This window comes from Acanthopagrus latus, chromosome 3, assembly GCF_904848185.1.
Source record: "Acanthopagrus latus isolate v.2019 chromosome 3, fAcaLat1.1, whole genome shotgun sequence".
NCBI lineage: Eukaryota > Metazoa > Chordata > Actinopteri > Spariformes > Sparidae > Acanthopagrus > Acanthopagrus latus.
Window position 1 is genome coordinate 9,885,929 of NC_051041.1, and position 17,893 is coordinate 9,903,821.

A 17,893-nucleotide genomic window follows, 5' to 3' on the forward strand; every position below is an offset into this window, starting at 1 on the left:
TAATATAAATTGCAGCACAGGACGGCAAAAGATATTGAAGTGATTTAGAAAACGTGTCACTGTTACATTGTTTGTACGAGATCGCTTGGAAGTTTATTTTTCCAATTGTAAAATGTACGGCTCAGTAGGCCACCATAATCTTGCTCAGTGTAGTTCGAACTGCCTCACAAACTTCATGTCTCAGCTCTCTGAACCTGCCACTGTTAGCAGCAGACCACCATCAACTCACCACTGAACTACTGACCCCAGTATCCCCAGATTCCCATAACAAATCAAACGATTTTATAGTGTATTGAGTGAGAAAAAAACTTAACAAACTTTGCGAACAAACTACCGCTTATGTCTCAACTTGCAAAAATCTGGCAGCTGTTTTGAACTCGTGGTTTCAACTGGTGCTACATAAGAGTTAAGAGTGAGGAAGTCAGATCACAAGTGGTCCCTCGAGGTGTGAACTGAAGGGTTTTGAGCTGTCCACCTGTGGTCGGATCACTCAGGGTGGATGTTAATACCAGGTCCGCATTCCCTCTAACTCTCGTTCCAAACAGGTAGAAAATCAAATTAGCAATGTTCCAGTCAGCACCGTACGTCTCGCTGACACTAGTCCCAGCTGCTGTTTCACTTCACCCACCTTGTTGCTGAGTGAGTTGTGCAGCTGGCGTCGCTCCTGATCTCATGCATGGATGGAATGACTGTCCGCTGGTTGGTGTCGGGCCTGTAGCACTCTGCAGTCCTGTGGTGTACATGGCCATCATAACCCCCCCCATTGCAAAGACGCATCCGTGCGTCTCCCCGTCAGAGCCACCGACACAGAAGACACACCCGTCGAGGAAGGCAGTGGCGTGACGGGCACGAGGGCGCTCCTGATTGTTTGTCAGGTTGATCCAGACATCAGCACCATTGACATACAACTTAATGCCGTTGGTTTAACCAGCTCTGCTCCAGCCTTTGGCCTACAGGATGGTGTTATGCAGGCGAGGACGAGTGACAGAGTCACGCATGACAAGTGCAGGTGAGGTGAGACGGTCTTTGTTTTCCAGGATCTCTTTCACCATTACAAAGCACTCAGCGTTGCTCTTCACCAGCTCACTGGACATCACAGTTGTCCCCAGGTGATCCTGGCTCATCAAGGCCAGACGGACCTACAAAGGGGAAGTCTTTGAATTGAAGTGAAGTGGCTTCACTTTGCCTAGCCAGATGCTCTGCCTTCTTTGTATACAGTCTGTGGTCTAACATGACTTCAAGCTTAGAGCGCTTTGTTTGAAGTGGAGCTACAGGTTTGAAGGCACCCAGGTGATCTTACAATACCGATGATTTTGCTGTCAGCTAAATCCAAACTAAAGCTAGCAGCAGAATACAAGCAAACCTTCTAGGGCTAATTGCCTGATGAGCTGCACCCAAGAGAAGAGAGTAGAGGTGGAGGAGAACATGTAACAGCGGCATTTTGTGGTTTGGGGTGAAATGTCTCAGAATCCATTTGATTGGACTGGAAAAAATGTGCTTCCAGGAGTATTGCATGTGTGATTATGTCTTCTGGGAGCTTATCCTCCACCTCCAGTACCTTAAGAACAACTACAACATTTTATTTTGAAGGAATTTTTATTTATTTTTTTGATGATGATCAGTTGAACGATCATATTTACAGAGATCATCTTTCTCGCCATCCGCCGTCAAACTCTGCATCTGTCAGGATAAACTGTCGCCATCAATTTCACTCATTGCAATAAAATGGAAATGGAGTCGTATTTCTCATCCGTGCCCGCCGTCTCCTCCTCACTCTCTCCGGAATGTTTCCCCGCGTGAGCTTAAGCAAGCACAGCCATGATTAACTGGAAATTTGACTAAACAATCCTCTGAGCGTCTCTCAGTCATCGTGCCACGATATGACAGATTGTTAATACTCCTGAGATTTTAACATTCATGAGGGAGCGGGAAACAAAGAAGCTGGAGCCACAGAGTGTGAGAAGAACAGAGATATGACTGGACACTAATGAAGATGTATGTTGCCAGTACACACCACTAAGTGTGTGTGAGCGTGTGTGTGTGTGTGAGCGTGTGTGTCTACTTTGGGAGAACGAACTTCATTGGGATCTAAATTGCCTCTAAAACGGCCTGATGAATGCGAGTCGAAAAAAATAAATCACACTTGTCAGTTTCAATTTATTCAGACAGTAAAACCTCTATTGCTCTATCATCCGTGTCATGTCTGTGAATCTATCTTCCGTTGCCACGTCCTCCTGGTTCAGAAAACCTGCCGCGGTCACTCGTGTCCTCATCACCTGGCTGCAGTTACCAGCTCAGAGCATGTTTAGCTGAAATATACAACACGTAACATTACAAACTACACTCCCGCCGCGGTTCTGATCGCGTGCTGCCCGTCACAAAAAAAGAATAAATAAATAAATAATTGGACGCAGATTAACGAGAAAGCTCCCGTGACCTTTTGTTCAAGAAACAGCCTGCAGTAGGACTCGACTCTTCGGCTGTCAGTCGGCAGCAAAGTCGGATTTAAATAGAAAACCAGCTCAGACATGTTGCAGTAGATTTTGTTTTGAAGCCTATAACACGGAGGGAGAAAATGCCGTCCGGCAAAATCAGAGGCTGCAGGGACAACATTAAAGGTGCGCTGCGTAAGTTTTGGGGAAGAAAACCGAATCCGAGGAGAAAAAGGGGATTGGTTCGGTGGTCTTTTGATGTGGGCTTGTATGAAGCGCACTGTATTATGCTGCTGCCGGAATGCTAAAGCACCGAAAATGTTCAAAACACAGCGTACACTCCATATTTCTTTTTTAGGTGTGCCTTCCTTTAGGTGGATGAAATACATCTTGCTGTCGGTACCGTTTTTAGCAGTACAGTGCTTTGCTTCCTTGAGGGCGCTACCACACGGGGGGAGAGCTGGTGATAAGTACCGACTTGGGGTTAAGTACCTCTCACAACATCACATCAGAAGACCTGAACTACAATTTTGATAACAGCCATGCGGTTTAAAGTGCAAAACAAGTGAGGACGGGGATGGAAGAGGTCAGAGATTTATTTTTTTCTGTAGAGGCGCCGACAGACTGTGGAAAAAAAATCACCCACTTCACGAATTCACTGCATATCAGACTGCGCCAGACGGGTCCAACAAGCGGTAGAGTAAAGAGATTCCAGCAGCAGCGTTACACTATCCCGTTAAGTCTATTGTGTGTGATTTCGTGCTGCGTTTTGATTGGATTTGAAGCGGCGTTGAATGCAGCAGCCTGGGCGAAGTGTGTAACGCTGTAGGTTCCCCTCCAGCATCACTTGCGTCACTGCACTGCTGTCACAGCTAAAGACGCCACAGAGGGCGGTACAAAGGGCGAGATGGTCCCAGTCAGGGGGTGAAGGGGTTAGTTCAACATGTACAAAACATGTGAAAACATACCTGCAGGAGCATCACCTGTAACCAAGGGGCAGCTCACCCGACAGGTAAAGGGGTATCAAGTTAAAATCCTACAGTCATGATAAGTAATAGTGTGAAATGAGCGTGTTGTTGGTATTGATGAACAACTTCATCACCTCGTTCAGTTATTTATACTTCCCGTTTATTTTTTTTGCTTTCCGGCCTGTGAAATTGAAATCCCCCTTTCAAATATTCAGCTCGTGTCTTGTGGGTCTGAATGTTTTGACATCTCGCTCCTGAGCTGTTCTGCCTTCAAGACAGATTAGCGGGGCCAAACAAGCACAATGAACCCCGGTGAATAAGTTCAAGCAGTTCGATGAAAATCTGTGTGATTACGGTCCTTCCTCTCCACCGCCTCTTTTGTTTTTTGTTTTTTTTTTTACGAGTGCCTCCACAGATACTGTTTAATCAGAGGCCGCCGTATTTAGCAGCCATTCATCAGCGCGGCGCTCTCTCCCACTGTTCGCCGCCGCAGACGCTTCCCCTTTATCACGGCACAATGTCGTGAACTGAGCGCAGGCTTCTCTTGGATGGGGTCTTTACTCAGTCAACCACAGGCTAACTAGCTAATTAGATCTCAGGCTACCTGCTGTGTTTGCCCTTGAGGGAGGCGCCGGTTTAATGTGGAGGGGGCCGGCGCAGATTTCTGGCCCGACGAATGTGTGCTTGAGTCGGGGTAAGTGTGCGGACGCGAGCGGCTTCCTGCATGGGTGCGCGCACTATAGCAGCAGGAACTGATATGTGCACATTTTTATCTCTACATACATGCCATGTGTTCCTAGACTGTGTGTGTAATTGGGTGTGTAAGTGTTTGTGTGTGTGTGTGTGTGTGTTTATTTAAAACAAATGGATGGAGACTGATTGTTCATGTGTTTAGAAATGTTTCCAATAAACTAGCTTCCTTCTTCTTCTTCTTCTTCTTTTTCTTCTACCTCCACATATTAATACGAGGCGCCCTCATGAATGCCTGAATGTTCACGTGGTGGTCTGGAAGGTTTTCTTTAGTTAATGCTCCAAGAAAAACCAATAAAATGAAGGCGATGCTCTTATTAAACTGCACCCAGTGATGATTTATATGGTGCAAAGTGGACCTTTTCAAACAACTTGTAGTCCTCCTTTGTAAATAAAGGAACAACACACCATTCCAACACAAAGGTGCTGTATGCGATACAACAGACCTGTTCGACTGGCGGCCCGTAGAACTCGCGTCTCAAAGACTCTGGTGCAATGTGCAAGAGTGCGAGGGGAGGAAAAGTAGGTCTGTGGTGCTGCAATGCTTCATGAAAACAAAAAAACAAGTAAAGCTGACGGGGCAGAAAAAGCCAGGAACTCTGATATTCCATATTCATATCTCCATTCATTTCACCGAGAAACTCTCCGCAACTGTTGATTCGCTTTGAAGAATCGCTCGTCTCTTCGCAGGAGCGCGTGCAGTCGGTTTCTTTGCATAATTATACAGCTACTCTACAGGGCTTTTTCCCCGTGGCTGTGTGAGTGCGTGGGTGTGGTTAGCGTCGAAACACACACACACACACGCACACGCAGGTGAGGTGTGTCGCCACTGTACTGCACACACACGCTCCACAGCCTCCTGCAGAAATTACACATTCAGTTTAAGGGCTTGTTTTTCATTAACCTTTATTTGTCTGGGTTAAGCTGGCTGAGCGAACGTGCTGTTTTTCATTACTTTCCGCGCGCGCACATTCACAGCGGTGAGCCTCGCTGGAAGAAAAAGAACAAAAAAAACACTTCAGACTTATTTATTTCAAGCAACAGCTCATTTAATTCCAAGTTTAGTCTTTTGAAGGAAGTCTGAAACACACAAGACCAGCTGAAGGCAGCTTCGGTGACTTCAGCGGATGAATTACAGCTCTAGTTTTAATGTGGAAACACTGAAAGCATCCACACTTCAGCTTTAAACCCTTAATATCATTAAAACCAATTACTGAGGCAACCAGAGTGTTAGCTGGTAATTTTTCCTGCTTTCTATAGAGTTGAACTCTTTTAAAGCAAATGTTTCACAATCGTGATGTATTGAAATATTACCACATAAAAGCACGATCTTTCTAGGCTGTCGTGGTTTGGTAATGAGTATTCTGCTCCATTGCACTTCAGCACGTGGATAAATCTGAAGCTTTGGAGGGGCCCGCCACTGTTTTGTCAGCATCTTAAATGGTGTAAAACGTTGCAGCTACATGCCCCATACACGATCCACAAACAAGGTTTGCTCCGTTTTACAGACATGCATACAAAACACACATACGGTGATTCATTTCAAAAAGTCTCATAGCCCCCCAAAAATTCCTGCTGACTCGTCATAAATCAAAAAAAAGGCTGTCGCGGCCTCCGAAGGAAATAGTGGCAGCAGTAATCTCAGAGCTCTGTCCCCTGAGCAGATCAATATCATTGTAATGAATTGTACCCGAACGCGCACACACACGCAGGTATTTTTCATTACTTCCAGTTCCATGTTGCCGTTTGAAGTGTAACCAGAGTCTACCAGAAGAGCTAATTTAGCGACTCTGATGGGAAGAAAAACCCCTGAAAAGAAACACTTTCAAAGGTGATCTCCGCTGATTTGAGTCTGCGTTCGTGCAAGGTTAAAAGGAAGGAGTCAGGGAGGCAGAGGTGTGTGTGTGTGTGTGTCAGGTGCAGAATCAGCAAAGTGTGTGTGCAGGTGTGTTCTCACAGGTGTGTGTGTGCGTGTGTGTCAGCGGAGGCTCGAGGGGATGTAGCAGTAGTTTCCTGCTTCTCTCCGTCGCTTCCTAAAAAATCAATTCCAGCTGCGGCGGAGCTTCTCTGCTGTCCTCTCTCGTTCGCCTCTCGGAGAGTATCTCCCCCCGTCTGCCTCCTTCTTCTCCCCACATCCATCCACTCTGCTCGCCATCCTTTCCATGATTTGAAAGAAAGAACAATAACAGTCTGATACATGAGCTAACACTTCATATCCTCTCCTGTAAACATGGTGTCTTTCAGCCATTGATATTACAGAGATCATGTGTATCGAACATGGCGCTGATTATATCCACACTTCGGGAAGAGAAACACATTGGAAGACTATAAGAATAACAGTCATCTCCATTCAGATTCTTTGATAATTTGTCATCATTTCATTAATCAAAACTCAAATTGTTTTAAGCGAGAAACACACTAGGACTTTTATAAACAAATGGGCGGGCTGGCAAGGAACATTAACAATCAATTTGTGCAAGTTACATTAGTCATGTTAATAATAATAATCAGCTAATTTGGTCAAACTGAGGTGATAGTTAGCTTTAACTGGGACTTTTTTTTTTGGCCGTTCGAAGGTCAGAACTGAAAACTAACAGCCCTGTCATCAGGACAACTTGTTGGCAGTTAACATTTCTTCAAACCACTGACAGGTTCATATTTGTATGTGTCATAGGCTATGTACTATATGGAAACCTTCACAATACATGGGACAAACACAGAGACAGACAGAACTTAATGCAGGATGTAAATTATTCATAATTTGTCACAGACAGCGTTTCACAAGGTTTAGACATTTTCTCCTGAGTGGTTTTGTAAGGGAGCCCTCTCCCTCTTCATCTCTTTGCTGTTGTCGACTGAAGCTGCTGCAGCTGCTTTGACCTGTAGTATGTTGGCGTTCGGGTTTGTTGTCTGCTGTAGTGCACAGCTTCTCAAATTGCTGTCAATTGTTGTCAATAATTATTGCGTATAGGTTTTGCTGGTCATTTAAATTAATGCATAAAACCTGAATAACGTCAATATGCAGATGTACCCCTCGGCGCCTTCCGACCGTGATTGACTTCCTGTGTCCCTGTCTCTGTAGAGCTACAATAGCAATCAGGTAAGACTGGAAATACATGATATATAAATATATCATATATTAAATGTTTAAAAAAAGAACAAAACTTCCAGGAAGGATTGAGTGAAGGAGGTGCAGGATGACAAAAGCTGAACTGTCCCTTTAACCAGTTTTCTCGTGTAATGATTTTTCAGCTCATCCTCATCCCAAAGCTAGCTAACAAACTGTTCCCAAGCCAACTAAGAAACTGTAACTCTGGCTTAACAGGCACAAAACAGCTGACACCACGACACACACACACACACACACTCACACACACACACACACATACACACACAGCGGTATATTACAGGTCCACCAGGGAACTAAACTGCTTACAGGACACACTGGTAGGAGTCCTTAATGACCTAAGGTGTGTGTGTGAGTGTGTGTGTGTGGTGAAAGTGTGGACACCAACAATTTTTGTATCTGCATTTCCCCGTGTCGCACGCAGCGTAGGTGTGTGTGTGTTTCTGTTCTCCTAAGCATAACTTTGTTGCATGGTGGTGATGTGACTCTGTGTGTGTGTGTGTGTGTGTCTGGGTGTGTGTGTGTCTGGGTGTGTGTGCATGTGGATCAATAAAGCTATAGCTGTAATAAGCTACCTGGGCTGTTGTGACAGTATTGCAGCTGCCTCTGGAGAACAGATATGAGAAACTGTTTTGTAATTTACCTCAACAGCACATTGTAATTTTAATGGGATAATAGATCCAGTAATAAAAAAAGCACATCGCGTGAGGATTTAATTAGATTATGATCGCAAAAAAGAAATGTTGAAAATCTTGAGATAATGACACACTAAAATTTGACGACATGTTGAGTTAACAGACCCAAAACCTCCATGATAACGTCATTTGTTTCACTCAAAAGCACTTGTCTGTCTTTAATTCAGGTTCGTCATCATCCTCTTGGGAATTCTATTGTGGCATGCTGTGATCGCTTCCGACTGTTTGGTTCTTTTCTTTCTCAGCGTGCAACCAGATGTGTTTGCTTGTACTGAAGCTTCACTTCAGATGCTTGATAGATCAGCTTCACACCTGTTTGGCCTCAAGTGCGGAATAGGCAAAGTTGCACGAAATCCGATATAATTGTTCATACTGACACTGCATTGCCGTGAAAAGAAAAAAAAGAGGGAAGTGTGTAGTGCTTCTAAAAGTAACTAATTAACGTTACTAATTTCTGCCATTAAAAAGGAACTTGTTACATTATGTACATGTGTAATGTATTGACTTTACCATCATTTTGCAGCAACGTCAACTTCACAGCCTGGGTATAGGAATGACGATATAAGATTTACAACTCTTTATTTTGCTGACACCGAAGGATATAAGATACGACGTTTAAAAATGCTTACATAGAAACGATAAAAGCACAAATCTGAAGAAATTCGATGCTTCAGGGAAATTATTTTATTTTCCTGGTGACAAAAGGAATGGGGGTAACCAGTATCAGATTACATTTAGGAAGAACAAACTTAACAACGGATTAGTTGACTTGCAGAACTAAGGCACTGCGTTACTCGTTACAACAAATTATTATAATGTAATCCAAGTCATCTAACCAATTGCTTTGTAACAAGTCACCCCCCTGCGACACTGCCTAGCAAATGCTCAACACTGTCTCCCTGGACTTTTTACTGCTTCTCAGCAGCAGTGGTTCCAACTAGGTCCAGGCAGAGCAAATCAAGGACATTTTTCCAAAATCAAAAAAACAAAACAAAACAAAACAAAAAAAACAAGAAATCAAGGAAAAACTTGAAGAAACAGAGTCAACCCCCGTCCCAAAATGTATATAATACCAAGCATGTGTGCGCCACCTGTGACGAAGAGGAAGAAGAGGAAGATGAAGAAGAAGAAGAAGGAAATAATGAGATAGAAGAAGAGAAGATGGTATCAGTGTACGAGGAACAGGTAGGCACAAACTGACACCTGCGAGAAACACACACACGCATGAAAAGAGAGACATGAATGAAAGAAAACAGCATAAAATAACACATGCACGCACGCACGCACGCACGCACGCACGCACACACAGTTCCCTGGATGGGAGAGATGAATGATGTAAGGATGTGAAATTACAGCTGATGGTCTGTCCACACTCTCCTCTCCACTCCTCTCCTCCATCCTCTCCTCTGTTTATTGTTGTGTTCATCCTCAGGCTCATCTTAGTCATGGCTGTCTGTTTGCGTGTGAAGGGGAATCAGCCGAGAGCACAGTGGTTTATTAAGGAAAACCATTAGCCGTCTGTTTGACTCCTCTCTCTCTCTCTCTCTCTCTCTCTCTCTCTCTCTCTCTCTCTCTTTCTCTTGAAGCCACTCCAATTGGCCTATTGTTGCTCCCCTCTGCTTTTATCTCTCATAGAATATAAATGATGCCACCATTACTAGAGAGGGGGAAGAAGAAGAAGAAGAAGAAGCAGAAGAAGAAGAAGAAGAAGGAGAAGAAGAACAACAACAACAACAACAAGAAAAAAGAAGAGAGAGGAGTGGGTAGGAGAAGAGGAGAGTAATCCTCATCCGATGACTCAGTGTGTGATTAGCTCATTTCCTAAAGCATGTGTGTGTGTGTGTGTGTGTGTGTGTGTGTGTGTGAGGGTTCAACAACTGTATGTAAAATTAAAACTATGTTTTGTGGCAGAGCGCCGAGGATGAATCGAGGATTATTACAGCCTGAAGGGAGACGCTGCCTTGTAGCCTGGTGGTACGGCAGCAGAACAACCAGCTCATGGCTTAACAATTCATGCTGACCTTGCTAACACACTATATGTTGCTTTTGGCTCAATATAATCATGAAGATATAACATCAGGAGGAAATACTGATGACTTAAGCTTCCTTAAAAAAAAGAAGTTGCTGTTACCGTGCAACTGAATCTATTAGCGGTATGCTACATGTAGGCTAACCTAGGTGTTTAATGGTGTTATTTGTAAAATATGGGCAGAATTTGAAGGTAGCTTCCAAGACATAGATGGCAGCCAACCAACAACTGCCTCTTTGCTAACTGTCCTTGTCCGTAGCTAGCCACCGTTAGCTAATTAGCTCATGGGGGTAGCTGGTTAGCATTTCTCTGCAACACAGCACAGAGATGTCGTTGACATAACATCGACATTGTTGTTTCTTCACACACTTTGAACCAAGAACTTAACGTTAAAATACAGACAGTGTTGGAGGCAGAGGTCTCTGTGTAGACCTCTTTTTTTTTTTTTTTTCATTTTGGATTTTCTGCAGCTAATGCTCTCGCGTGAGCCTGTAAACTCACAAATCCAGCCACCGCACAAACTAAACTGTGTACTGCAGCAGTGTTGATGGTCTTGATCGTTCTGGCAGCACACACACACACACACACACACACACACACACACACACACACACACACACACAAGCGTGCACACACATGCACACACTGGTGTGTGTCTTCGGTGCAGAGCATATGAGTCTGTTGCTCAAGCTGCTGCCGCTGCTGCATGGCAGACAAAGTGGGTCAATTCTCTCTCTCTCACACACACACACACACACACACACACACACACACACAGGGATCCAGGGACATTCGCACACTTGCACTCCTATGTTGTCTCTTGATGTCTCTCTCTTTTTTCCTTTCTTTCACTCGTTTGTTCATAAACATACACACAAGGACACACTCAGCAATACTTGATTAGAGCATTTCTTTTGTGTTTGGCAATATTTGCTCCAGCTGTTCCAGCACTTGGATCACTTTGGTGATGATGACTGTACGAGAGAGGAGCAGACCTGGGACAGTATGGCAATGATAGAAAAGAAGAGATAATGAGACGAGAAGAGAAGAGAGGTAGAAAACAGAGAAGAGGAGAGGAGGGCGAAACGAAAGCAAAGGTGGTGAAAAAAGTGGAGAATAGGAAAAAAAAGGAGGGAAACAACTAAAGGAAAGGAATGGTGAGGGAAGAGGAGATAAAAAGGTAAGGAAAGGAATGGTTGGAAAATGAGGATATAGGAAATGAGAAAGGAAATGAGAGGAGGTGAAAGGAAAGTAAAAAGAGAAGTGAAGGAAGGAAGAAGAAAAGAAGGCAGGGAAGGGGAAAGAAAGGATGAGAGGAGAAAATTAAAAGAGATGAGAGAGGCAGAGAGAAAGGGGAATCAAATGAAAGGAGAGAGGTAACTACAGAAAAGGCAAAGAGGTGAAAGAAAGCAAAGGAAAGGAAAGGAAAAGATGTAGACATGTAAAGAAAAGAGGATACAGGAGAGGGACATGAGAGGAGAAGAAATAAAAGGGTAAAGAGATTAGAGGAGAAATGAGAGAAGAAGAGAAAAGGCACAGGCAAGGAAACAGAGGAAAGGGAAGAAGGAGAAGAAAATGAGGAAGAAGGAGAGGGGAAAAGAAAGGAAACAAAACGAAAATGATGAGCAAAGAGAGGAGAGGACAGAAAACAGAGAGGAGACAGATAGATTATAGGAAAGGAAGAGAAAAGAAAGAGGAGGAGATGATAGCGTAGGAGATATGAGAGGAACGGAAAAGGGAAAGGGGCTTGATATGAAAAGAGAAAAGGAAGAATAAGACAGCCAACAGAGGAAAACACAGAGAAGACTACAACAGATTATATTATATATTATATATTCCGTGTTGAAAGTGTGTTTAAAGGCAAACACTGATTATTTGCCAAATGAGCCTCTTGATTAACTCACCGTTGTGTAACAAACAGGCCTGATGGCAGTTTCAGCGCTCTGTGTCCACTATTTAATTAGATCACAAAGATGCCTGCTAAAGCTTCAGCAAACTAAGAGTGTTTACTGGACCATAAATACTAGTGTTGCATCATCTCAGAAGAACTAAACACTCACAAACACAATGACACACACACACACACACACACACACACACACCACACACTGTGTGGTGATCAAAATGTGTGTGCCGGGAGAAGTTGCTGTATGTCTCTGAGGTCCAGGAGGAGAAGCTGAAAAGCTAATCCACCCGTCTTGCTCCTGAAAGACAGAACTGGGTGATGTAGAGGCAGGTGTGATGACAACACACACACACACACACACACACACACACACACACACACACACACACACACATACGCATGTGTTACTGTGTAAATAAACACAGGAGACAGGAGATCTGCCAGACATGAACACACTTCATCCTGACACGTCCAGTTGCACATTACACCGTCACTCTCATATCACTTTTTGCTTTCTCACCTACCCCCGGACACACACACACACACACACACACACACACACACACACACACACACACACACACACACACACACACAGCAGCTTGAAAGCCAAAAGTCCCTTGTCCTTCCAGAGCCACCTGTCAGCAAGCCCCAAAACAATCTGGTTTCATATCAATCAAAACATGGACACTGCTGTTTCCACACCTAGCACACACACACATGCACGCGCACACACACACACACACACACGTACACTCACAGCCTAATAAACATTTCTTGGCAGCACCGTTCAGGTCTGAATAGTTAACTACAGCTGATAATAATGAATACTTTATGATAATGAAGCGCCGCGCTTCCCCGTTTAGACGGAGAGAAAGTTTCCATTGAAAACAACTCTGATGAAACTCTTTGAAACACTTTGATGTTCTTGAACGTGGGTATTTAGTCTGCGTTATAAAACATCTATCCACTGAATCAATTACTAATGAAACTCCTCAATCTGTTCGGCGGCACGCACCGAGCCACGGGCAGTGCACAGCAGTACAGTACAGTCATTTATTACAGACTGTAGGTCGACGCGTGTTCGCTGTGTTGGTTTCCCAACAAATATAAAGCTGCTTTTACTGTACGTGGTCCCTTGTGTCCCTTCATGACGCTACATCAAAAACACACCCTTTTCTCCTCTTGTAAAGGGCCAATTGTACTTCTGTTCTGTCCATATGTAAGAGAAAGTTCAAACATCCAACCGGACCTGCAAATACCATTGTTCGACGCAAGTGTCGTCTTTGCTCTTCAGCGCCAAAAACAACGCGCTGTCTGCCAATAACATGAATGATACAGTGTGAGTTTGTTTGCTTTGTCTCTGCAGGCTGTTGCCAGTCTAAGCCAGATGGAGACTGATGGGGTAAAGAGGAGCATTTCTGATATAGTTGTCTGATATAGTTATAGTTTGAGTGCATGTAAATTGTTTTTTTTTTTTTTACACTCATTGTTACTTTACTCTGTACTGTGACATTTCTATCAGATCAACGACGTGCTGTCTCTTTTCGTGGACGTGTTGTTTTGAGATTCATTCAGTGACAACAAGAAGTGTCAGGGGCAGAACTTACTACAGAACCTAATGATATTTTGTCTTTTATCTATATGACTGGGGTCCCCAGCAGCCAGTTAGAAACCAAGAATCAAGCAGCCTGTTTGAGAGGGAGGGCTGACTTGATCAGCGTGCTGTTAAAAATGACATTTCCACCACCGTCTCTTTTTCTTCTCGCTCTCCCCCTTCGTGTCATGTGTTCCTCTTCGCGTGACGATTTGACGTCCTCTCCTGAGTACAGACAGACTGACAATTAAAAACCTCCCGTCCTTTATTCTTTTGTCTTCTTCTATTCCATTCTATCGCCTCCTCAATCTCGGCTCCTTTCTTCCCTCCATCCCTCCTTCACATGCTCTCCATGCCTCTTCGCTCCCTTTCTATTTCTGCTTCCTTCATCTCCGATTCCTCAGTCTCCCTCCACCTCTCCCACTCCCTCTTTAAATTTTCCCGTGCTACACGGAGCCTGTCTGTCTCTTTCACCCCCATCACCAGCCCTCTGTCATCTGATCAGTAAAATTAATGGCTTTATTTCCATCGTATCGCCATGGTGATGAATCATGTCGTTAATCATCATATCGCCGGGGTGACGGATCATGTCATTAATCAGGATTTTTTTTTTTTCCTTTTGCTAGAGCAGCATGTTAAAGAAAGCAAACCACACGTTGGTGATTAGCAATTAACACAGACTCACATGCACACACCCACACACACACGCACACACCTACACACACACACACACACACACACACACACACACACACACACACACACACCGGAGGCACCCCGCAGAGTTGGAACATAGCCAGGCAGCTGAGTGACTTCATCGCTGTTGGTTTAATCAAACTGTCACTGGTAAGATCAGAGCATGCATACACACACACATGCACACACACACGCACACACACTCATACCAAAGAACCAATCAGAGTGTTGAGGATTTCCATTTTGTGCAACTTTACATGTCCACGCCACGACATCTTAGAGGCAGTTATTTTACTTTTTACTCCACTACTTACTCGCTACTTTTTTTCAGATTATGACACTGGGGGGAACCACGGATCTTTAAATGTTGCGATTGTGATTGCGTGTGATAAACTGAAGGACGTCTCTGCCTCTGAAACTACATTGTCATGGTTTTAATAGGGATGACAAGCCAAATGCAGACAAATGGGGGACAAACAGGAAGATGTAACAAGATGACCAAAACACATGCCACATGTATCCGGAGAGGAAAATCTGTCTTGATAAATGCTTTGATAACTGAATAAACGCAATAAACAAACTTATTTTTTGATTTCACCAGGATGCAGATTTGCAAATTCTGATCACATAAATGCACAAATCTCGTCAATTGTTAAATTCGAGCCGGGGAGACTTTTATTCTTGTAGCAGAAAAGTTCTCCACACTGTTAGGCCTGCATTACATCTCACTGTCCACCAGACGTTGCGACGGCTTGTTTGGTCGACCTGGACCACTTTTACGAAATCACAGGTCAGCAGAGTCATTAAGGAGTGCTGTTGCCCTCCTGCTGTGAAGTAGGCTGACACAACCCCTCTTTAATTTCTCCCTGACCTCATCTGGGCCCCGGTCGTTATAACGCGTTTGGTGTTTTCGTCAGTGGCCCTCTAATGTGAGCAGGCGAACAAGCCGGAGCGTCGCTCTGACTAACTTCAACGAGGAAATTAGGCCGGACGACGAGGGGCAACATGATGAGTCCTGTGTACCTCAGGTGAGCTCCAAAAGACTGAAGGTGGTGTTCATTTTCTCCTCTGGAATATATACTTATACTTCAACTTTCAATCTGTCTTTCTCTTCTGTTTCTCAGTCACCACCCCCTGCTACATGTGTCTCACTCTCTCTGAACCTGTCTCTCTCTCTCTCTCTCTCTCTCTCTCTCATGCATGAGGAAAAGTGCTCTCACATCTAGATGCTGACTGAAATCAAAACAGCAATCTGTCTGACACACACTCATGCACACACACGCACACACACACACACACACACACACTTTCTTTCCCTCAATGATCTCAGATGAATTTCATCTGAGATCATTGCTTCATTAGTGAAGCTCTAGTTGTTCAGATTGATTTAATTATCAAATCATCTATGCAGTCTGCGTGTGTACGTGCATGTGTGTGTGCGTGTGTGTGTGTCTGTGTGTGTGTGAGGAAGAGAGAGAGATTATGCAGTGATCTTGGCTGACATTGATCAGCCTAGTCTAATTGGGAGCATCTAGCCATGTAATTGATTCTGCTACACTTCACAACTAGATGAGTTTAGCAACATCAACAACACTGATTCACGCTGATGAACAGAACTACGCTGAACCACAATGAACCGAACCAAACCGAACTGCACCGAGCTGAACTCGGAGAACCCGAATCGGCGGTTGTCCCGTCCCGTGGATGTTGCACCGCGTTACGTGAGCACTTATTTCTGTACGTTCTTCATGTCATTCTCAATTTTTAAGAATTTTTTATTATGAACTCAAAGATTTTTTGCTATTGCTGTGTGTGTGTGTGTGTGTGTGCATCTTTTCTTTTGCCATATTTATAGTGACAATTACGGTATATATGAAAATAAAAACGTGCAAACTCTCTGTCACTGTCTTCTTTGTCTGCTTAGTAGTTGTCTTTTTCTTTGGCTTCTGTTTCATCATGGTCCTCTTCTACTGGTGAAAGAAGACATTTCTACACTGAATTGGAGTCAGTGGGTTACATTTCCTGGAAGCTCTTGAAAAGAAATTCCAATATGTTCCTCAAAAATATAAATTGTTCTTCAAAAATGTCATGAAACAAAATTGCGCTTTTTATCAAAGAAACAGATGTGTGTCTCATACAAACAGTGTAGGAAGACATTTTGGCAATGACTTTAAGTCAATGGGTCAAATGGCTTAGAAGCTATTGACGTGTACCTCTGCAAAGTGAATGGGATGGATTAGAGGTGAAATTTCACATCAGGGCCAGAACTGTTCCTCCAGGAGATATTTTGCAGCATGTTTCGGGCCATTTGGAGTCCACTGGTACCTATTAGTAGTGACACAGTTTCAAAAGTTTCACATAGTTGTACTTACAGTTAGAGACACTAATCTGACTTCAGTCAGTGACCGAGGGTTAAATCTGACAGGTCAAAATAAATCTGACCTTTGACATCATAACGAATCAATTCCTTCACGGGTTGGTTCATCTGTGCATCTTCTTCCTGATGTCTTACTCTGTCACCGGTTCAAATTTGGTTACATTTCACTGCAGCAATGTGGAGAAATCTCACCTCAAAATCACCTCCAAAATGAACAAACTCTATACACATTATTCTGACCTTTGACCTCAAATATTCTTGAAACAAATAGAAATTCCACAAAAATCCAATAAAAACAGGCGTGTCTCCTTCATCAAGTAACCAAAGACATTGTGGCAATGATACTGAGTCAATATGTCAAATGACCTAGAAGCTATTGAGTAAGACGTGTCCCTGTGCAGAGTGAATGGGATGGATCAGAGGCGAAATTTGACTAAGTGTCAAAACTGTTTCTCTAGTGTGTGTTTAGGAGCCTGTTGCAGGTGTGGAGTCCAATTGCTCCTATTTGGAGTGACACTGTTCTTTTCTTTTGGCACATTCTTTAATTCTTTTGTTGCAAACATTTGTTCTTGGACCTTTCCGTCAGACTACACGGACTGCAGAAGGAAAAGTTTCACCTTGTGGACATTCAAGCTGACATCACAATCAATGTCTTGTGAACCTTTATGGGGTTTGCTGGCTAAGTAAACTGTGTGAATCATAAACACAAAGCTTCAATTCAGTATGTTCCTTTGTTATTTTCAAGAGCTCTTTAAAGGCATACTAATTCTTCGAGTTTCTTCATTTACCCTGCTCGCAAATTATGATTGTAACAAGACTTAAAACTTAAGCTGATAGTTTTAATACAGTCCCCAAACTTCATATAAAAGACAGATATTAAACAATGTTAATTGCTGGCCAGAGGCTTAACTTAATATAATCAGGACAATCCACTCCAACCCCTGTGGTTATGAAAAAATAAGAGGCAAATACTTACTGTGAGTAAGTCCACGTCATGCATTATCTTTAAAACTGTTCATTGGGGATTATTTGGGGATGTAGGGGAGTTTAAATGCACACCAGACCAGACGTGAGCAGGGTACACTCATCAGGCCGCATCCTCGTGTAAAGATGCTGGAACGAGAAGAAGAAGCTACGAACGCTTTGTGCTGTGTGTAGGAAGGATGGTAGGCTGTGTGCGTCTCGCAAGGCTTTACCGACTGCACCCACGATGCAGCGCCGCCGAGATGATCAAGGTTTAACCCGCCCTTTAATTTGTACGCTGCAGCCCCAGCGAAAATTCCCAACACACTATCTCCTGCATAACGCGCCAGAGA

The 17,893-nt window shown here is 43.6% G+C and overlaps 1 protein-coding gene across 1 annotated transcript in view; it reads right to left on the reverse strand.

Annotated features, from left to right (window-relative positions):
* Positions 1-5,329: 5,329 nt before the first annotated feature.
* zgc:63863 (uncharacterized protein LOC393372 homolog) overlaps positions 5,330-17,893 on the reverse strand; it is a 50,260-nt gene continuing 37,696 nt past the window's right edge. The window contains exon 10 of the mRNA XM_037093162.1: positions 5,330-6,306. Within this exon, the coding sequence (XP_036949057.1) occupies positions 6,104-6,306 (203 nt within the window). The 3' untranslated portion in view covers positions 5,330-6,103. The remainder of the gene's footprint in view (positions 6,307-17,893) is intronic.